The following is a 20,888-nucleotide window of genomic DNA, read 5'->3' as shown; positions in this document are numbered from 1 at the left end:
TAATGCATTGGGCTTCTTGGAAAGGAAATGAACGGAGCAGTCAAAAGTTAACTAACGTTGGTAATATATGCAACTCGGGCCTTGAACAAGAGCTAAAAGCTGAGTTAATCAGCAAATGTTTTATCAAGATGTCAAGTGACAAATGCAAAGTTTCACGTGAAAGAGGCGAGCGTTGTTTGGCTTGTAAAATAGATATGCTTATTTGATATAAACTTAAACTTCTTCTCGATCAAAAAAAAAAAAAACTTAAACTTCTTCATAGATATCTGGTGTAAATCTCCTCGATAAACATAAATTTCGCCTTAACAAATCCACAAAAGTTCTACAAAACTTTTACGAATCCTACACCAGAAACTTGACTGCGTTCGCAACAACATTGGAAGTTCTAGGATTTCTACATCCATGGATTCTTCTTCGCTGATTTTGAGCTCACTCCAGAGCTTGTTTTCTGGGAATAAAACAAAAACAATAGCTAAAGTTAACATATGTCGCCTCAAAATGAGTATCATAGTCGTGTACCCAATTGATACCTAATATAGCTATTAAAGTCAAAATTTAACTAATACGGGTTTACCAACTAATTGATTCAAATAGCAGATCAAGGAAGATTTTAGACTAATTTGTCAAATTATTTATCAGGTTCTTTACCAGTTTCAGCTTCTTTGCTCTACCACGAATCCTGTTCTTTTGAGGTTTCAGCTTGTATATCCGAACCATCCAATGGTGACTCGTGAAAACCTGATGACAAAACCAGTCACGTTTACCAAATTCTAAGTCGAACCAATGCGCCACCGGTTTGTGGTAAGGGAATTAAATCTTACCTCTTCGAAATGTGTAAGCTTGAAATGTTTCTTCCCAATCTCTGTCCGCCTGACCCGATCGTAGCCTTTACCATCTGTCTCTACAAACCTGGAGCAGAAAAACATAAAAACTGAGCTTGCAAACAGAGTTCAAGGTTTACACTTACAGGAAAGCTACCTACCTGTAGTAGCAAAGCTTGTACATAAGGCAGTTCAACATTGTTGGCGTGGCTTCTGAATCAATCCGGTATTGGCCATCTCTCTTTGCAAAGGAATTAATAGGTAACCAGATTCAGATTCAAACTATCACAGAATGTAGCTAAAACCGAATAGAAAAAAAGTACCAGATAATCAGCTTCCTTTATATGAGGAAAGACGCCGCCTCCAATACGCACCATCCACAGAAACTTGTTAATATCATCACTTGGGTAACCAATAACACCTGATAATATCATTGTTTCGTCAGAGAATATACACGATAACAATGTCATTGACTATGAGCCAAAAAATACATACCACCAAAGACGACAAGAACGTATTTCACATCCAAGGAGTTGAAAATCTCCCAGGCCGCCTTTTCTGGAGATGACATGGCAGTGCCAACAGTTGCAATGTGAGTATTATTCCAGGTGTTGTTGTCAACAATAACAGTTCTATTGGCCATAGCTGTCGTTTGATAACCATAGTCCCACCATGATGCCACCTACATGATTTTGTTTTGGCAAACCAAACTCAGGTTCATATATCAAATACAGCTTTACACTTTAACACATCAGGCTCAATAGGGATCTACGAACTGACTTCAAAAATAAAACTTACTTTGTCATCCACGTCAGTATTATGGCTTAACCATGCATAAGACTCTCTAAAATCATCAAAGACGTGTAGGCCATCATGCGATTTTGATGTCAAAACTATTGATGGAGCTGAGTATGCTTCTGCAGCTGCCCAAACACAATGAATCTACAAAAAAAGAGAGGCATGCATTTGAAAGTCTTATCATTTTACTTTGTCATCCAACTAATCATAAAAGATAGGATCAAAACTAACAGCTGGAAGAAAGACTGCATACCACATAGAAAGCACCCAACATTATAAGGAGAAGAAGCGCAACTATAGAGGTTTCAAGAGGCAAAACAAGAGCCTTTTTCTTCACAATCTTGGACTTAACAGACGGTTTATCAGCAGGTTCTCTCTCTTTCTTCTTTCCCTTTTTTGACGACCGTTCTTTTGCAACTTCTTCACCCTTGTCAGTTTTACCAGAAGCAGCATCATCTTTTGGGGCATTTTTTGTAGTAGTGTTGTCCTCTGCCTAACAGTCGAAACACAAACAAAGTTTTGTCGAGAAAGTAGGTAGCAAAGATGATTCATCAGAGCGAATATAGTCGAGAGAAGTATACTAACATCATCTTTGGAATTCGACGATAACTGGTATTTGATGGAACCCGTGAAAACATCAAAAGCTTGAGATAGCGCAATTCCAGACATTATGCATGCTGCTGGAGCAAGCACGAGCATAAGACGAACCTAAGAAGTCAGGAGGACATGTGATTACAGGATGGAAGAAAAGAAGTAGGCAAGGGAAAGATGAATCTGTAATTCGAAAGCATGCAACTCACCATAACTCCGGAGAAGTACACAGACATTACAATATAGAGGACCACGAATGAGCTCGCATCAGATAGAGGGGAAAAGCACGCCTACCAACAGAAGAATAAGAAAATGGAAGAGAATCAACATTAAATCTATGGAAAAAGTAATGTTCTTCCGTATAAAATCTAACTATGATAAACATTGAACTCACAATGATACCAGCAGGGACCAAGAAAGCCAAAACATTGATATCCATGAAATAGGACGGCCAAGTTGGAGGCTGATGCTCACTGACACTTGCAATAATTGGAATATACTTGCTTGCATAAGTTCTGTTATATGATAGAAAAAAACCAAGAACAAGGGAGTGTCAGATATGCTACAATTACAATATGATAAATCAGAATTCCTGAAAGTGGACAATTGCATACTCGAAATTTGCAAAGAAAATTAACCAGTAGGAGAAATAAAGATTGAAAAACTAGAACCACTCACGGATCAAGTAGACTCAAACTCCTACCACTCCATCCTCCTGTTGGACTTGAAGCCACCAGTGCCACAAGAACTGCCACAACTATGAGACACACAACCCTGCAAAAATAATGGAGCATATAAGCTTTTTATCCCCTGATATATAATCCATCTGTACTAGCTATGTATAGTTGGATCAGATACAGATAAACTCCTCTTATCAAGGTATACAAATCGCAGATATGTCAGAGAAAAACAGGATAAGAAAGCTTACAGCCCGATAGACACAACAAGTGTCACAGCAACTTTGAACATTTTAGGAGTAAGAATGCCTTTGATATAGTATACGAGTGCTACTACATGGATGATAATGAAAACCTGCATAGTTCACCGATAAAATAAGTCAATTTGCATCCAGAAAATTAAGCACCGAGAGGACTGATCCATGGTCGTTGTAACACTCAATCCAAAATGAATAAACTAAAAATTAAAAGAAGAGGCATGCGTAAAAAATAAGGGCTGGAAGAAAGAACTTACCAAAAACGAGGCAAAATGTTCAGACGTCAAAACCGCATTGAAGCCAACAACAGGTACCAACGCAGCTAATAGCGTGCCCAACACAACCTGCATATGCATGCACACTAGCTTTCAGAATAGTCTCATTTCAGCTACTATTCAGTGTCTTACGTGATAGTATATGCAACCACTTCACTCCAACATAGACAACATATTTTCTCTATTACCACAAGGAAGAAGATTCATACCAAAGGAGCATAGGCTATGTATAGTCGGGGAGAGTATCGGCCAGTTACAATGCACAGAAGCACATGCATTGGTATCAGATTGATAATGAAGGTGTAACCTCCCCACGAACATACCTATGTGATGAAAAAGAGAAAAAAAGATGATAACTGAGGAGAGAATGGTAAAAAGGCAAAGGAGAAAGAAAATGAGGAATTATCCCAAGTCGTACCATGTAAAAGTATGCAATGGCATTCAGGGTGGCATAAAACAAGGAACCTGTATTTAGTGTCTGCATTGACAAGAGAAAGCTTGATGTTGGTTGTTTGAAGGCATTTTATTATCCACATGCTCAATAGAATAAAAATTAAAGAACTTTGCATGCCATTGGAGAAAACCCTAACCTTTATGTAAAGATAAAAAGTGAAGATCAAAGCAAAAATGGCAACAGCTTCGTTGTCATAGCTCCCAGCTACAGATCGGGATATATATGAGGGGACCTGCAAAGATTACCATCTTAGTAGAAAAAATTAGAAAAACAAAACAAAACAAAACTCTAAAGAAGCGCATCAATAGACATTTGTAGCAAATTCACAACCAAGCATGAGAATATAAAAAGTCACAACCATGATATTCTAGGAACTTAATGTTTTCTGTTCAGAGCTCTTTAGACCATCACTTGAAAAAGAAAGAAAAAAATCCAAGTAAACCAATTGAATAACATACCATGGCCAAAAGAGCAGCAGCTGCTAATCCAGCACCGGAGCCCTTAACTTCCTGTTAGAATGCAAATAGATACTGTTGGATAAACTGGTTCTGGAGTTAACTAGAGGACATCATGTTAGACAAAAGAGACAAACCTTGGTCAAAAGGTAAGTTGCCCATGATGCAAAAGCTGAAAACACTGGCGCAGTGAAGACACAAACAGTCTCTACTGACAGAGGAATGTTTATTGAATTCAAGACCCTGTGGCAGATAGATGTAGTAATTGGAATTTTTAAACTGACCCCCCATACGTGTGTATCAAATAATTAAAACAACACTCACCACCAGATGGTTCCAGCAGTCAATGTTAAGCCAGGGTAAACAGTTCCTCCAATCACACGGCCAAGAGGATACCTAAAATCAAACAAAAATTAGTATAATACTATTGAAGATATCAAAGAAACTAGGCCAAGATATTTAAATATCTGATCCTTATAATTACCAGGTCCGATCATCAAACCAATTCCAGAACTCGTAAATTCCATTCTTCGATAAGAACTGAAATAAACAAAAACATGATAAATTAATATGAGAACTCGCCACACAGGAAAAAAAAATTAATTATATCTTTGATATAAAGAAAAGAGAGGGAACCTGAGTGACTCTGTAATTGAAGTAAGGATCAAACTCATGAATCACACTTTCATACTTTATCACCTGAAAAGAAAAAAAAAACAATGAACGTTACCAAACAGAATAACTAAACACCGATAAATTCAAATTATAATTAGCCTCATCCCAAGCATTCTCTTAATTCAAAGTAGAGATGATACGCAAATGCAAGCTGGATGATGAGATCGGATCCAGAATAATCGGATCTAAACTAGTGTAACTCGATCTAGAGCCTGGCAGATTGTAAAAGCACTGAAATGAATCAAAGGAGAGGGAGAGGTGAGTGAGAACTCACGGAGAAGAGTCGGATCGAGAAAGCGAGGACGCCAATGAGGACGAGGATCAGAGCTGACAGAACGGTCCCGAAAGCATTCCTCATCGCAGACGGCGTTCCGGGAGGTAGGCTGCTCTCTACAGCCGCCATTTTGACGCGGCGAAGGTGAGCTCTTTGAAGGATGAGAAACGATTCCAAGGTGGGAAGAAGACTCGGAAGGGTTTAATGGAAGCCAAAAGTATCTTCGGAGAAACAGTCTTTCTCACTCACGGGATTAGCATGTTGATTAGTTGAACGATTGGAGCGCCTTCGTGGATTTAACACATGTCAAGTGTTGATTCGTTAAACTCATTGCGTTGCGTCGTCGATAGAATCAAACCAAATCACAGTTGACTCTGCAGACCAGTTAAATTGGGTCAACCATGCTAATTTGGTATGCAAATCAAACCGGTTAAGTTTTAAAAACGCCGCCGTTTTGTGGAAACAGTTGTAAATTTGTTTTACCTGTATATTCAGGTGGGCTGAAGCGCTAACTAAGGGCCTGACTGGTGTAACCGCAGCGTTTGCGGTTGCGGTTGCGGGAGTTTGCGGGTGCGGGTGGTTGCAGTTTTAAGCGTTTTCTAGAGATTTGTACGACTGGTACAACTGTTAGAAATTGTTGCGTTTGCGGAACTCTTATGACTGGTAAACTACCAAATACAATATCTGTTAAATAATAATTTAACAATATTTACATTTTATGTAATTATAAAAATATTAAAAATCATAATAATATGATAAATATAAAATTTATATTTATAAAATCATATTATTCAATTTTAAAAATTTATAGAAAATATTTTAGTTTTGAATTTTTATAATATAAATTGAAATATAATATGAATACATTTTACAATTTCTATTACTTCAATTGAAAAATTTTATTGGATATTTTTAGTATTATTTTTATTTATTCTGTTTTTAAAGAAAAAAAACTTATTCTCCCGCAACAGCCCGCAACCGCAAACGCTAGCTGGAATCAGCTTTTGATTTTAAGAGGTTCGGAGCGGTTTGAAGCGATTTGTAGCGTTTTCTGTGATTGTTTCGAAACGCCAACAACCGCTATGAACCGCAAAAGCTGCGTTTGCGGGTGGTAGTGGGAAAACCAGTCAGCACCTAGGTGGGCCCTTTGGTTAAGCTGAAGTTTGAACCCAAATGTTGAGTTCAAGGTCAAGCCGATGGAGTATAAATACATCTTGTAAACCGAACCAAACCAAACCAGACGATTCAAACCGGAATTTTTTTACGCAACTGAAAAATCAGTTGGTTAGTTCTGCTTTAAGCTGAACCAACCAAATCAGCCGGTTCGAAAGTCACTCACTCCTCCACCAACTCTTCCGTGTTGGTTCATCATTGTGCTTTCGGAGAAGATCAAAAACTTAACATAGGAGGAGAAGTTAAGCACTTTCTCTCCTCAAAGCGACGGCATGTGCGTCTGCGAATCTCGCCATCAAATCCTAATCCAACCATCTCCATGAAGATGCTCCTCGCAGAAGCTTCTTCGTCTGCTTGCAGCAGATCCTACATCCTCGTCGTCTTCCTCTCCGTTTTTCTCTTCTGGCGGCTCCGTCTCAATCCCCATAACCTAACTCGCTCCGAGCCCGAGATTCCAACGCAAACAAACTACATAATCCGATTCAAGCACTACAAGCCGGCGGAAACTCACCGGATTTACCTCGAATCGGAGGTCCGATCCGGCGGCTGGGGATGGATCGAGAGGGATAACCCCGCGGCGAAGTATCCGACGGACTTCGGCGTTCTGTGGATCGAGGAGAGCGGGAGAGAGGCCGTCGTTGGAGAGATTGAGAGGCTGGCGATGGTGAAAGACGTGAGCGTGGAGTTTAGGTACCAGAGAGTTTTGCTTGGAGGATCTTTCCTCGACGACGGGGAGAAGAAACGTCCCGGGAAGATCTTCACGTCCATGTCTTTCGAAGAAGGAGCTGCTGATGATCACTCGGCCAACGCCACGTCAAGGCATCTTCTCGCGCAAGTGAGAGTTTGTTGTCATTAATAATCTGTTTCAGTATTCGTACTATGTGCTAACATTTCATATCATAAATTGAAAGTGAGTTATTCTAGTTTTTCTAAATTTTTTTCAGAAGACTCAAGTGACGTCCATGTTTGGAGCTGATGTTCTCTGGAAGAAGGGGTACACTGGTGCTAAAGTCAAAATGGCCATATTTGATACTGGTATAAGAGCTGACCATCCTCATTTCCGTAACATCAAGGTACCGCTATTTGGAGAAACTAATTTAGATACATAATAGTAGTGTTTAGAGCTAATAGCTGTGTTAGATATTTTTTTGTTTAAGATTTAAAGCTGGTATTGACGCAGTAACTTTCAGGAGCGTACAAATTGGACGAATGAGGACACTTTGAATGACAACCTGGGGCATGGGACATTTGTTGCTGGTGTTATTGCTGGTCAAAATTCAGAGTGTCTTGGTTTTGCCTCAGACACGGAGATCTATGCCTTCCGAGTGTTCACAGATAACCAGGTAATGCTTGATCACGCATCAGATACGTCTTCCTCAACTATACTTACTCACTCGTGATGCAATAATTTAGGTTTGTTTTTTTCCCCTAGTTACAATTGCTAAGATATTAATAATGGTTACAGAGACCTACACGTTGATCTCTATTTTCCTCAATATAGTGTAATTGACCGTTATATATTTGAGTTTCTATTTTCCTCTCTTCATCCTTACTCCTCTTATGCATGTTTTCGCAGCTATGAAAGTTATCTTAATCAAATAGGTTATGAGAAATTTGCGCTCAGCTTGTTGCAGGTATCATACACCTCATGGTTTCTTGACGCTTTCAATTATGCCATAGCAACAGATATGGATGTATTGAATTTGAGCATTGGGGGACCGGACTACTTAGATCTGCCTTTTGTAGAGAAGGTAATGGTTCCTTAAACTCTTGGTTGATGTTTGCACTATCATGTTTAGTCAAGAGCCCGGGGTGTTTCCCTCAAGGATATATGAAGTAGTGTGTTCCAGAGGTGCTGATTAACTTTGAACAGGTGTGGGAAATAACAGCCAGCAATATCATCATGGTGTCAGCAATTGGAAATGATGGGCCACTTTACGGAACGTTAAATAATCCAGCGGACCAGAGTGATGTCATAGGTGTTGGTGGTATTGACTATGATGATCACATAGCTTCATTTTCATCTCGTGGCATGAGCACCTGGGAGATTCCTCATGGGTACTGCATTTCTTTGCTGCTTCTACATTTCCGTTTTACGAACCCTTCAATTGTATAGATACAAAACACTTGTTTTCATGCAGCTCCTAACTTAAAAAAAAATGGCTTGCAGATATGGACGTGTCAAACCAGATGTGGTTGCATATGGCCGTGAAATTATGGGGTCCAAGATCAGCACTGGCTGTAAAAGCTTGTCTGGAACAAGTGTGGCCAGTCCTGTTGTCGCTGGTATTGTTTGCCTACTTGTAAGTGTTATTCCTGAAGCTAGTAGGAAGGACCTGCTTAATCCAGCAAGCATGAAGCAGGCATTGGTTGAAGGTGCTGCTAAGCTTTCGGGTCCTAATATGTATGAGCAGGGTGCAGGAAGAGTTGATCTGTAAGTTAACTTACCCTCATCGTTATTCACCCATTGGATTCATCCTTATTATTTTGTTCCTATTTCCTTAATTTTTGTAGTCTCTAATTTTTTCCTCTTTTGTCAGATTAGAATCATATGAAATTCTAAAGAGCTACCACCCCCGAGCAAGCATTTTCCCGAGCATTCTTGACTATAATGATTGTCCATATTCCTGGCCCTTTTGTCGTCAGCCGCTATATGCGGGTGCTATGCCTGTCATTTTCAACACCACAATTTTAAATGGTATGGGTGTCATTGGCTATATTGAAAGTCCACCAACGTGGCATGCTGCAAACGACGAAGGAAATCTTCTGAGAATTCACTTCAAGTACCCAAAAATCATATGGCCCTGGACTGGTTATCTGGCTTTACACATGCAGATCAAGGAAGAAGGTGCACAGTTCACAGGTGAAATAGAGGGCAATGTAACTGTGAAAGTCTATAGCCCACCAGCCCCTGGAGAAAGTGGGCCTAGAAGAAGCACTTGCACTCTTCAGTTGAAACTGAAAGTAATTCCCACCCCACCACGAGCGAAACGTATACTGTGGGATCAGTTTCACAGCATAAAGTATCCTCCAGGTTATATTCCAAGAGATTCTTTGGATGTCCGCAATGACATTCTTGATTGGCATGGTGATCACCTGCATACAAACTATCACATCATGTTCAACATGTTACGTGATGCTGGGTACTACATCGAGACTCTTGGTTCTCCCCTTACATGTTTCGATGCTCAGCACTATGGAACTCTTTTGATGGTTGACCTTGAAGATGAATACTTTCCAGAAGAAATTGAAAAACTCAGATATGATGTTATCAACACAGGACTGGGTCTAATTGTGTTTGCTGAGTGGTATAATGTCGATACCATGGTGAAAATGAGGTTCTTCGACGATAACACGCGTAGTTGGTGGACTCCAGTCACTGGAGGTGCAAATGTTCCTGCACTGAATAATCTTCTTGCGTCATTTGGAATAGCGTTTGGAGACAAGATTCTGAATGGAGATTTCAGTATTGACGGTGAGCAGAGCCGATACGCTTCTGGAACGAACATTGTCAGGTTTCCTGCTGGTGGGTTCTTGCACAGCTTTCCTTTACTGGACAGCTCTGAGAGTGGTGCTACACAGAATCTACTGCTAACAGGGTCCTCGAAGGTAATGAGAAACAGCATTTATTTGCTTCTAGCTGTCTTGCTTTTCTTTGGTTGAATTGTAGAGCTTTTTTATGTGATAATGTGACTCTGTTTACAGGAAGACCCTGCTGTTCTTGGGCTTTTGAAAATAGGTGATGGCCGAGTTGGTGTATATGGAGATTCAAATTGCCTGGACAGTAGCCACATGGTCACCAACTGCTACTGGCTCCTGAAGAAAATGCTAGATTTCACCAGTTCAAACATCAAAGACCCTGTACTTTTCTCCAAGTTTTCTAAGAGATATTCACCCATAACCACAGACGAGAAGCAACTTCCATCTCGAAGAACTGATGTGAATTTTTCAACATACTCTTCTGTAATCGGAAAGGAGCTAATCTGTCAGGGTGACTCCAGATTTGAAGTATGGGGGACTAAAGGATATAACTTGCACGTCAGAGGAAGGAACCGTAGATTGCCCGGTTATCGTGGCATTGATTTAGGTCGAGGCTTGAATGTCACAGTGGAGAATACAAGACCAACACGTTGGAAATCAACCAGGGAAGAAGGTGAGCTTAGTTCTTCCAGGAGCAAGTATCTGGGAGGCCTTTTCAATAGAGACGAGGTAATTCATGTCATCTTTTATTTGTTTTTCTAATCAGTTTCGGAGAGACTAAAAAGTTTGTTTGTTTTTTTTTAATCTCAATTTGCAGATCGACATGTCCTTCCTTGTTGCTACTCGCTGGATAGTACCTGCTGGTGTTGCAGCTAGTGGTAATATTCCCAACTTTTCTGAAGATCTCTCAAGTCTGCTTAAACTTTTATTGCATGATAAAACAGGATTCTTGTTTCCCAAGTAAGATAATTAGACTTTTCTTGTTTTCGATTTGATTTTTGTACCCGTTGATGGTTTTTGTTGTAGGAGTTCTAGTGCTACTAAGCTTATGGAGGATCCGGCAGAAGAGGCGTAGGAGGAGAAGAGCATCTGGATCTAATCGTTTAGCCTAGCATATTAGCCATGTCTAGGACCAGTCGATTTTGCCTGCGTAGAGCTTCAGCTACCCATTTAATTTTCTGTAGCTTTGTTTTTTCCTGTCATTGACACTGCCGCAGAAATGTAATTTCAGTTTTACATTTCTACAAGCTGGGAATTTTGTTTCAAGAAATAAGTGTTCGAAAACCTCATTTATAGTTGACCAAAAAAAGAAAAGCTCATTTATGGATAGAAAACCTTTTTATTTATCTGGCATCTTATGTACATGCCCAATAATTGTATGAATTAGCACAGGACCCCCACAGGCCAGCCACCATACCAAAACCTTACGTAAAAAAAGGGAAACTAGATTAGCCAATAGTATTCACTTCGTTACATATGACCATTTCTCGGCATTTTAAAAGAATCAAGTGTCCTTTTTTTTTTGAGCAAAAATCAAGTGTCCTTAAAACTGAACAATTGAATGAAATTTTAAATGATTTTCGAACTCTTGATTGAAAATAATTAAATTAGGAACACACAACCTCTAGGGCCTATCAGTGTATCACTGACCAAAGGCTACTTAAAAACTAGGCCCCTATCGATAATTTAAGGCCCATAAACACATGGGCTTTGCCGCATATTTCTAAACGTTGAATAAGAAAAAAAATAAACCAATAAAAACGGTTAGAGCTTGACCGTAAATTCATGTCGTAACTGAACCAACCATGAATCTTTAGTCTGTTCGAAGATTTAAGTAACCCAAACGGTTTTGTAAAACATTGATCTCTCCGGAACAACATGTCGTCTTCTTCAAACTTTGTAGTGGAATCGTGTGAGGTTGATTCCGAGGAAGGGGTGAAGCTCCACACGAGGATCTTCAAACCCAGAGACGAGCACGTTAGCCACGAAGACGGGGATCTAGTGATAGTTTTGGTCCACCCTTTCTCGCTCTTGGGTGGTTGTCAGGCACTGCTCAAAGGCATAGGTTCTGAGTTGGCCTGTAAAGGCTTCAAGTCCGTCACTTTCGATACGAGAGGTGCTGGAAAATCAACGGGGAGGGCTACTCTTACTGGGTTCGCTGAGGTTAAGGATGTGATCGCTGTTTGTCGGTGGGTTTCTCAGAACCTCGGTGCTCATAGGATCCTCCTCGTTGGTTCTTCTGCAGGTTAAAGTTTCAGCCTTTCCTTCTTCGAATTCAGTGTATGGATTCTTCTGAGTTAGTAGTATTCAAATCGAGGATGTAGCTTTGAACATTCGAGCTGTATTTGATCTGTTGACCCCTTTTTGCTCACTATCGAGGTCTCATTAGTTACTCGGAGGGGAGATGAGTTAGGTGGAATTGTTGACACTGACATTATGATTTGTTCTTTTGTAAGTTTGCTAAATTTACTTGATGTGTTGTATCAGCTGATGGTAACTTTGTTCCCGGTTTGGTGTTGTTATCTCTAAGTGGTTTAGTTGATTTAATTGATGTAATTCTAGCTGTGTAGATGAAGCATATTTCTTGTGTTTGAGTCTAGAATGGATGATCAAATTATTAGAGACTATTACATGAGGATGGAATAAGAAATTTCAGTCTACTGTGGAAAGAAGAATTGAAAAAAGATAACCTTTGTTTTAAATTTGAATAGATTCGATCACTGTAAAGTGTCTGGGTTATTTTGAGGTAGAGAGTGGTGACATCATCAGATATTTGTCTGACATGGTGCATCTTTGTGTTGATTCCTGACCTCCCTTTTCGATGTTCTTACACAGCCTTGTGATCTCCCATTGTGTTAGATTTAAAATTATTTATCTCTTGCTGAGCATAGACAAGATTTAATATTCCACGCCATGAAATGAAGTTGTATTCTGTGGGCAGGTGCACCAATCGCAGGATCAGCAGTGGAGCAAGTAGAGCAAGTTGTTGGATATGTGAGTTTGGGATACCCATTTGGCCTAATGGCATCGGTTCTGTTTGGGCGGCACCACAAGGCCATTCTCTCATCCCCTAGACCTAAACTCTTCGTTATGGGAACACAAGACGGCTTCACTAGCGTTAGCCAGCTCAAGAAGAAGCTGAAATCTGCAGCAGGACGCACCGAAACACACCTCCTCGAAGGCGTTAGCCATTTCCAGATGGAAGGACCTGAGTATGATTCTCAGATGGCGGATGTCATATCCAACTTTATTTCATCCTTGTAATGATTTCATATGCAACCTCATGATGTATTCATTACCCATGTTTGAGAGTTAAAGACTTTATTTTGTAACACATCATACACAAAAGAGGATAGTAAACGTAGACATTGTGCAAGAACTTGTGGTGGTGCGTGTTGATGATGTTCCACAGAAACTTGAAAATATTGCCCCTTCGTCAAAAGGATAAGCCATTTCCTGATGAAGAGATTTGGCATTTACTCTTCTTTATAGTTTAGTCACTTAGTTGATGCAATTTTGAATTAGATGTTGATACGGACATGTTATTCTTTCTATTACCATCCCACTTCATCTGGTCTGATTTGATTTTTTGATTCTCATAAATATGATAAACATGTTCAAATTTTATCATTAACCAACTCCATTGTTCTCCATTAATACGTATACGATAGTGGGATATTCAACAATAGGAAATCATTCATTTATTAAACGTTTTATATAAATGTGATTTAGAAAATTTTAAGAAAAAAAACTTTCTCAAGCCACAATTATGCAACAGGTCAGCCTTTTGTTCATATTTTTCACTTTTTTTTCTTTCTTATCCTTTTTAACGAATAGTGTTGCGATGGGTTATATATATATATATATATACTCTATATTTTCTTAAGATGGACTACAACATTTGTTAACAGAAAACTTGAATAAATGATGTTTTTCTAAACTGGTTTTAAAATGATAATAATTTTACACTCAGATTAATTTGAAAGATTACTTACCAGCACTAAATATATAAAAGATATATGATATGACTGTTCACAATAATTTTAAGATTCAACATTCTATTTTACACATTTTAGCATTTCCCTTCACCTTTTAATTTTCCGTTCATTTTTTCTTAATTAAATAATTTAACACATGTTCAACTTTTATATATTACATTGATTTTGTTTAATAAATTTAAGTATTCTATTTCACTGATTAATAGTAAATCTTTATATATCCAAACCAAATAATAAATTTTACGTATAAAATAAATAATTTATTTAATAATATATAAGCAAATAATTTAATTTAAATAACTAGAATGATACGAAAATATTAAAAACTTCTAGAAATTGATAGGTGGTGTGGGTAGTCTATTTTTATTCTACCATGTTAGAATGTTTATGACATCAAATAATCCACGTTATCAAATATCATTATTCAACCATATTCATTATAATGATTCAGTTATCGAAATTTTTATTTTAAGGCACTATTATAATTAAGACTACACAGTCAAGTAGTGTTGTATAGATAAGACTAGCAGATTTATTACCATAAAAGACAGACCCTATTTACTCACCACGTTGAAAAAATCCAAAACATCATCTCCCACTTTTTTTGGTCATCCTTCTATATATAACACACCCATACTCTCCAAATCTCTACAAAGCACTGAAAATACAGAAAACATTAAGGAGAGATAAAGATTTTACCTCTGCTTTGCTTGTTGTGTAATTGTTTTTCTTTTCTTTTGTAACCATGGAGAGTGATAGAACAAGCTCCTCCTCGTCACCAAAGGGGTGGGGAGTAAACTTCTCTGCCCCGAGAAGCTTTGTTGTAAAATTTAGATCGAAATGTAAAGAAACTTTCTTCCCCGATGATCCATTCAAACCGATATCGCAAGAGCCAAATGGTTTGATTAAAACAAAAAAGACATTGGAGTATTTTGTTCCAATCTTTGAGTGGCTCCCAAAATACAATCTGCAAAAGCTATGGTACGATTTGCTTGCGGGAATAACCATCACCAGCCTTGCCGTTCCTCAGGGTATCAGTTATGCTAATCTCGCCAGTATCCCTCCCATCATTGGCCTATGTGAGATCTCTCTTCCTTTTTACTTTTATCGTGCAACATCTATTTATATATGAATTAATATAATTATTAATTTCGAAAAGCTATTTTACAAAAAAAAATGAATTACTAGCTGCATCACATGAATATCATTTACAAATATAAAAGCTAGATTTGGTCATTCTAAAATGAAAAACATATGTTTCTCAAAGTGATTTCAAATAAAGGTGTGATTTGACGATTCCCATACTACCTTTGTTCCTGAAAATAAGATTTTTTAAACAATTCACGCATATTAATAAAACAATCAATATTTTCAATTAATTTTTTTATTTATATTTATTATACACTTTCGAATAACTATGAACCAATAATATTTAGTCAATTCAAATGTTTTCAATTAATGTATTTTAAAAGTATCAAAAAGTATCTTAAAATATAAAAAATCTATTTTTATGGAACAAAAATAAAATCTAAAAAATCATTTTTTCAGGAACGGAGGTAGTAATATTTAAAAATAAGGGCTGGAACCTGGCTGGTTGTGTTAGTCGGTCCTTGTGAAGCAAGTTGACCCCGTTCTCAGTCTAGAACTAGGATCTAGTTAGATAGTTTGGTCGGCCAAGCTGTGAAACTCGGACTGGCTTACCTCTGGAATTAGCCCACCAGCTCAATCGAATGTGGTTACAGTCATGGACTTCACTTTGATAGTAATCCGGTTCATATAAAGCTTTTTAAAAAAAAATCAGATTGATTTAACAAAACTAGGTGTAGTAAAAACAAATTTAAATTAATTTTTAACAGATAAATTTGATATTGATAATACTTTTCAGTTTTCAAATTTTAGTTTCCATGCTTCAGCTTTCGGATCCCAACAAAAATTATTTTTAGCCCAGCACTCTAAAGACTTGAGGTTTACACGGTCATGATATAACTTATTAATCTCTATCTAGCAAATAAACTTAGAACTAAGTTGCTGATCAAAAGATTTGACTGGTGGTTTTTCTCTTTCTGTAAATGTTATCAGTGTTAAAATCATCAATTTTTCTGGAGTCCTGAAACATATTTTATCGGATAGGTTAGATTTTTTAGGTACAGAAAAAAGTAAAGTACATGAAGAAAATAACACATAAAAAATCACTTACACTAACATACAAAAACGTGACAGTCTTTTGTCTTGAAGATGATTCATGCTGCCATGTGTACAAATCCTTCAGAGAAAACAAAATATAGTAAAACTTAAAAAGCTAAAGCAAAGATGGATCACGAGTTCTCAATACAAAAAAAAATATGCAAATGAAAAGTTGTATGTTGCATATAACAATCGACCACACGTATTTGAACGGTTGCATGTTCTTATCCTTTGAGTTGGCGATGAAAAGTTTTTCTTTGTGCAAGACACATATATGTCCGGTATAAATCCGGTAGAAATAATTTTAGGGGATATGATAATTTTAGGGTTTTAAGTTTTCAATCAGTCATGTCATTTTATTTACAAGCTATGTTATCTATTTAAGCATACTATGTCATTTTTTATGAGAATTTTTGTAAAGATGATATGTAAGCAAAACTAAAAAAATCACTTCTCAAATATAGTCTAGAGAATATCGATTCTCCTAATTTTATTTTACTTTCTACATATTATAAAAATACTGAATCTAATTCTCAAAAATATTGTATGAGGTACTTGAGTTTGATTCTTCTTTTCTTTATTTTTTTGAAACATACTTGAGTTTGATTCTTCAAGAATGTCTTTTCATACCTTGGAACGACTAATATAAAAATAATCTACTTCAATATTCACAAAAGTAAATTTATTTATTTTTGATCCAAAATTTTTTTTTATCTATGAACAAAAGTGCTTTCTTACATAATCCATTAATTTATGAAATTTCTACTATATATAAGATATATAGTCATACGGATGCAAATTGAAATTATATCCAAATATATTCCATATCTATAAAAAAAGTCACTGTTTTTTTTTTGTTTAAACAAAATTGTTAGAGTCACTTTTTTTTGTTTAACCAAAATTGTTAGAGGAGCGTAAAGCACAAATTAAAACAAATATGAGATAATCAACTTAATCACCGACGATAAGATGATATTGTCAGTACGTATGCTGTCTATAGATTGACATTCGATGTTGCCCGACTGGGACTTGTCTCATATTATCTCTCTTACTTGTTTGTTCCTGTGACACAAACCGCTCCAATTGATTCTTATTGAACATATGTATCTAATAATCCCATTTTTATTGAAAATGATGGGAATTCAGATTCAAGTTTTGTGCCGCCATTTGTGTACGCCGTGTTAGGAAGTTCGAACACTCTTGCGGTGGGGACAGTCGCAGCATGCTCCTTGCTGATCTCTGAAATATTCGGTGAGGATCTGTTGAAAAAGGATCCTAACCTTTACCTTCATTTGATCTTCACATCGACTTTCATCACCGGTGTATTCCAATTTGCTTTGGGCTTCTTCAGGTTTTTATTATATATTTTTAATCTATATACAATCTCTATGAGACTCTATCTAGTTTTTTCTCAAAACCAAATGTCATGGTGGAAAATCAAACGATAATTTATCGTTTGATTTTCCACCACGTTAAAAAGTGTCTTTTTCTCTATCCTTACTACGTTATTTTTTTTTTGGCACTGAATGATTAAAATTAAAAGATGGTCTCAGGCCCAAGTTTGACCCTTAATGGGTTTACAAAGAGGAATTTGATAGGGCTAGTTTAGCCAGCCCATCAGCTTCCGTGTAAAAAGTTAAATTTTAGTTGATCGTATATTAATTAGTGCATGCATGTATATAGGCTGGGGATATTGGTAGATTTCCTGTCACATTCAACCATAACGGGCTTCATGGGAGGCACTGCTATAATCATTCTCCTCCAACAGCTTAAAGGCGTCTTTGGTATAGTCCACTTTACGCACAGAACTGATGTCGTTTCTGTTCTCCACGCACTCTTCACCCACCGTGATGAGGTCTCACTTTCAACTCTTTTTTTAAAGTAAAAACTATCTAATAAACGGTATGGTTGCTAAATGTATTATCCTGGGAGGGTGTTACTTGGTGCAGTGGAAGTGGCAAAGTGCATTGGCTGGGCTCTGCTTTCTTATTTTCCTCCAATCTACTCGATACATCGTATGCTTTCTTCTCTCTTTATTTTTTTCATTTAAATGTTGTCTTTTTTTCTAACACGCTTTCATTTAAATGTTTTTTTCCGTTTATTTGAGCAAAAATCATGGACCCACCTAAATCTTGCACTATTCTATTTTGTTTTTTCCTTCTTTTTTTTTTGTAATCATTCCTCTCCTTTTTCTATACCCAATATGACCATTGACTCGATTTTTGGAAAGCAAAAGTATTAACTTGAATAATTTCAGTTCACCATATATAGAGGTATATTTTCCCTTGTTTTCGTCATATATGCTAATATATATAATATATTATTTATTTATTTGAATATAAAAACCAACTGCTTTTTCAAGGGCCTCAATAATATAATGTTTGCAACTGTTGCAGAAGAAGATAAAACCAAGGCTATTTTGGGTATCAGCAATGGGTCCAATGGTGGTCGTCCTTGTGGGTTGCCTAGTTGCTTATTTGGTGAAAGGAACAGAACACGGGATCCAAACAGTGAGCAAATTTATTTGCACACTAGCAATGCATTCATATATATACAATACTTTGATTCGCGGACTAGTTATAAGACTTCATCAACTAGGGCTTCTAACTTTAACACCAAACTAGAGTTTCTATTAATAGTATGTTTCTGCATACAGGTTGGGCCTTTAAAGAAAGGATTAAATCCGCCTTCCATTCAGTATTTGACCTTTGATGCCAAGTATCTACCATTGGTTATTAAGGCCGGAATCGTCACTGGACTCATCGCTATGGCGGTAAATAAATTATCTTTCACCACGTTTTCAATATAGCTAATAGTTGACCTATAATAAGATGAATGCATATTTCAGGAAGGGATGGCGATCGGAAGAAGCTTCGCTGTAATGAAGAACGAACAAACGGACGGGAACAAAGAGATGATAGCATTTGGTCTTATGAACATAATTGGCTCCTTTACTTCTTGCTATTTGACAACTGGTAATTTAAAAAAATATATATATCACTACCATAATTAAGTGTTAGGTATCAAGAGTCAATTGCTCGTTTGCGCGCGTTTGCATTAATTTGATTTTATGCTTAGCATTCTATTTTTAAAATGAAATAACTGAAAATGTTTTAGTTGTCAAAATGGTGAGTTCCGATTGAATTATATTCCACATATAGTTTAATAATGCTAAATCTTGGCCGAATCTTTCAGGGCCATTTTCAAAGACAGCAGTGAACTACAACGCGGGAACAAAGACACCAATGTCAAATGTAGTGATGGGTCTTTGCATGATGCTTGTGCTTCTCTTCCTCGCGCCTCTATTCAGCTACACACCACTGGTTGGCCTCTCAGCGATCATTATGTCAGCCATGTTAGGCCTCATCGACTACGAGGAGATGTACCATCTCTTCAAGGTTGACAAGTTTGATTTCCTCGTCTGCATGTCAGCGTTTTTCGGTGTTTCTTTCCTTAGCATGGACTACGGTCTCATCATCTCTGTTGGTCTCTCCGTCGTGAGAGCGTTGTTGTACGTTGCACGTCCCTCGACTTGTAAATTGGGAAGAATACCAAACTCGGTTATGTTTCGAGACATAGAACAGTACCCTGGTGGTGAGGAGATGGCTGGTTTTGTCATTCTTCAGTTGGGTTCTCCTATCTTTTTTGCTAATAGTACTTACGTACGTGAAAGGATTTTGAGGTGGATTGGAGATGAACATGAGGACGTCGAGTTTCTTCTCCTTGATCTCTCCGGTGATTCTCATTTATTCTTTTCATAATATTACCAAGCATGTATATATCTCTTTTGTCACTAAATATTCATTTCATTTTTAATTGCTAATGAATCTTGTTGTCTCTCATAGGTGTTTCGAGCATTGACATGACAGGGATGGAAACACTACTTGAAGTGCGGAGAATCCTTGTATCAAAAGGCATCAAGGTTTATACTCTTCGTTTTTAATTTAGAAACGTTCTTTTAAAAAAAAAAAAAAAAAAATATATATATATATATTTTACGATAAATATTAAAAACTTTTGTATTTTTTAATTGCAGATGGTGATAATAAATCCAAGATTTGAAGTCCTAGAAAAGATGATGTTATCGCATTTTGTAGAGAAGATAGGAAAGGAGTATGTGTTCTTATCGATCGACGGTGCGGTTCAAGCATGCCGATTTAATCTTTCCACCGCCAAACCGGAACCGTGTTCTTAGTTATTAATTAGTGGAAGTTTCTAGTAAAAGTTGGGTTGTGTAACTTTAATGTAGTGTGGTCAAAACAATACTCCTTCGTACCACTTTAAATGATATTAAAAATTGATGTCTTCACTATTTTAAATAGAATTTAAAAGCATTTGAATTTTATGACCAATTATAAAATATTGTCTATTTTTTTATTGATTAAAAAAGTTTTATTTAATTGCTATTTTGTGTAATTAATGTAAATTGTATAAAAAAATTATATTTTTTTAATCAACTTGAAAAAATCTTAAAATCCACTTATATTAATACAGATGGAGTAACTAGTTTCAGTTAGATCACTATATATGTATGATTGCTCTGATCCCATTTTGTAACATTAAGAAATGGAGAGGGAAATATACATTTTCATAATCCAAGTGAATGAAGTCTTGGACTCTTGGTGTACCAGTAAATTAGCATGTTCGTTGAGTCTGACGTTATATTTTTTAAAAGTACGCTTTAGTAAATCAGATAGTTTTTTTTCTTAATGATATATATACCTGGTTTTTATTTGACACAATTAATTAATAAATTCAAAACGAGTATTTGTCTCC

General features: G+C 37.0%; 4 protein-coding genes across 6 annotated transcripts; 3 read left to right on the top strand and 1 right to left on the bottom strand.

Moving 5' to 3' along the window:
- Positions 1-196: 196 nt before the first annotated feature.
- On the bottom strand, positions 197-5,533 carry LOC130509392 (dolichyl-diphosphooligosaccharide--protein glycosyltransferase subunit STT3A-like). The gene is made up of 23 exons (XM_057005297.1): positions 5,278-5,533; positions 4,965-5,027; positions 4,813-4,868; positions 4,653-4,724; positions 4,466-4,571; positions 4,332-4,382; positions 4,010-4,105; positions 3,838-3,897; positions 3,629-3,742; positions 3,402-3,488; positions 3,139-3,242; positions 2,889-2,984; positions 2,605-2,725; positions 2,420-2,500; positions 2,205-2,327; positions 1,873-2,112; positions 1,620-1,763; positions 1,317-1,503; positions 1,145-1,242; positions 983-1,062; positions 822-909; positions 649-738; positions 197-448 (listed from the first exon to the last, which is right to left on the bottom strand). Exons 1-23 carry the CDS (start codon positions 5,404-5,406, stop codon positions 395-397), a joined length of 2,340 nt encoding a protein of 779 aa, XP_056861277.1. The 5' UTR covers positions 5,407-5,533; the 3' UTR covers positions 197-394.
- Positions 5,534-6,626: 1,093 nt separating this feature from the next.
- Positions 6,627-11,219, top strand: LOC108847656 (subtilisin-like protease SBT6.1). 2 transcript variants are annotated; one of them, XM_018620959.2, is made up of 10 exons: positions 6,627-7,285; positions 7,398-7,523; positions 7,641-7,793; positions 8,085-8,201; positions 8,324-8,508; positions 8,621-8,884; positions 8,991-10,059; positions 10,156-10,659; positions 10,748-10,808; positions 10,957-11,219. In XM_018620959.2, exons 1-10 carry the CDS (start codon positions 6,770-6,772, stop codon positions 11,040-11,042), a joined length of 3,081 nt encoding a protein of 1,026 aa, XP_018476461.2. In that variant the 5' UTR covers positions 6,627-6,769; the 3' UTR covers positions 11,043-11,219. The 2 variants fall into 2 exon arrangements, with proteins under 2 accessions (XP_018476461.2, XP_018476460.2); XM_018620958.2 differs by having other exon boundaries at positions 6,629-7,285; positions 7,395-7,523.
- Positions 11,220-11,746: 527 nt separating this feature from the next.
- On the top strand, positions 11,747-13,414 carry LOC108844377 (uncharacterized). The gene is made up of 2 exons (XM_018617628.2): positions 11,747-12,175; positions 12,872-13,414. The coding sequence occupies exons 1-2, from the start codon at positions 11,809-11,811 to the stop codon at positions 13,192-13,194; spliced, it is 690 nt and encodes a 229-aa protein (XP_018473130.1). The 5' UTR covers positions 11,747-11,808; the 3' UTR covers positions 13,195-13,414.
- Positions 13,415-14,432: 1,018 nt separating this feature from the next.
- LOC108843992 (probable sulfate transporter 3.5) lies at positions 14,433-20,457 on the top strand. Of its 2 annotated transcripts, none has more exons than XR_001948355.2 (10): positions 14,433-15,007; positions 17,259-17,463; positions 17,796-17,967; positions 18,062-18,127; positions 18,509-18,622; positions 18,769-18,885; positions 18,961-19,087; positions 19,308-19,706; positions 19,786-19,847; positions 19,958-20,034. XR_001948355.2 is itself a non-coding variant. In XM_018617173.2 (10 exons), the coding sequence occupies exons 1-10, from the start codon at positions 14,674-14,676 to the stop codon at positions 20,305-20,307; spliced, it is 1,911 nt and encodes a 636-aa protein (XP_018472675.1). In that variant the 5' UTR covers positions 14,438-14,673; the 3' UTR covers positions 20,308-20,457. The 2 variants fall into 2 exon arrangements, 1 of the variants encoding a protein (XP_018472675.1); XM_018617173.2 differs by adding an exon at positions 20,149-20,457 and having other exon boundaries at positions 14,438-15,007; positions 19,308-19,847.
- The last annotated feature ends 431 nt before the right edge of the window (positions 20,458-20,888 follow it).

This window comes from Raphanus sativus, chromosome 3 (genome assembly GCF_000801105.2).
Source record: "Raphanus sativus cultivar WK10039 chromosome 3, ASM80110v3, whole genome shotgun sequence".
Taxonomy (NCBI): domain Eukaryota; kingdom Viridiplantae; phylum Streptophyta; class Magnoliopsida; order Brassicales; family Brassicaceae; genus Raphanus; species Raphanus sativus.
The sequence above is the reverse complement of the archived record's forward strand: the minus strand, read 5'-3'. Positions and strand labels throughout refer to the sequence as shown.

Bases quoted from the DNA above. Each gene is read 5' to 3' on its own strand.
- LOC108847656 (XM_018620958.2), top strand. From the start codon at position 6,770: ATGAAGATGCTCCTCGCAGAAGCTTCTTCGTCTGCTTGCAGCAGATCC. The intron at 10,060-10,155 runs GTAATGAGAAAC...CTCTGTTTACAG, and splicing joins TGCTAACAGGGTCCTCGAAG to GAAGACCCTGCTGTTCTTGG. The intron at 10,660-10,747 runs GTAATTCATGTC...CTCAATTTGCAG, and splicing joins GCCTTTTCAATAGAGACGAG to ATCGACATGTCCTTCCTTGT.
- LOC108843992 (XM_018617173.2), top strand. From the start codon at position 14,674: ATGGAGAGTGATAGAACAAGCTCCTCCTCGTCACCAAAGGGGTGGGGA. The intron at 18,128-18,508 runs GTATGCTTTCTT...CAACTGTTGCAG, and splicing joins TCCAATCTACTCGATACATC to AAGAAGATAAAACCAAGGCT. The intron at 19,848-19,957 runs GTGATTCTCATT...TGTCTCTCATAG, and splicing joins TCTTCTCCTTGATCTCTCCG to GTGTTTCGAGCATTGACATG.
- LOC130509392 (XM_057005297.1), bottom strand. From the start codon at position 5,406: ATGGCGGCTGTAGAGAGCAGCCTACCTCCCGGAACGCCGTCTGCGATG. The intron at 3,243-3,401 runs GTAAGTTCTTTC...TGAACTATGCAG, and splicing joins AACATTTTGCCTCGTTTTTG to GTTTTCATTATCATCCATGT. The intron at 1,243-1,316 runs GTATGTATTTTT...TGATATTATCAG, and splicing joins CGTTCTTGTCGTCTTTGGTG to GTGTTATTGGTTACCCAAGT.
- LOC108844377 (XM_018617628.2), top strand. From the start codon at position 11,809: ATGTCGTCTTCTTCAAACTTTGTAGTGGAATCGTGTGAGGTTGATTCC. The intron at 12,176-12,871 runs GTTAAAGTTTCA...TTCTGTGGGCAG, and splicing joins CCTCGTTGGTTCTTCTGCAG to GTGCACCAATCGCAGGATCA.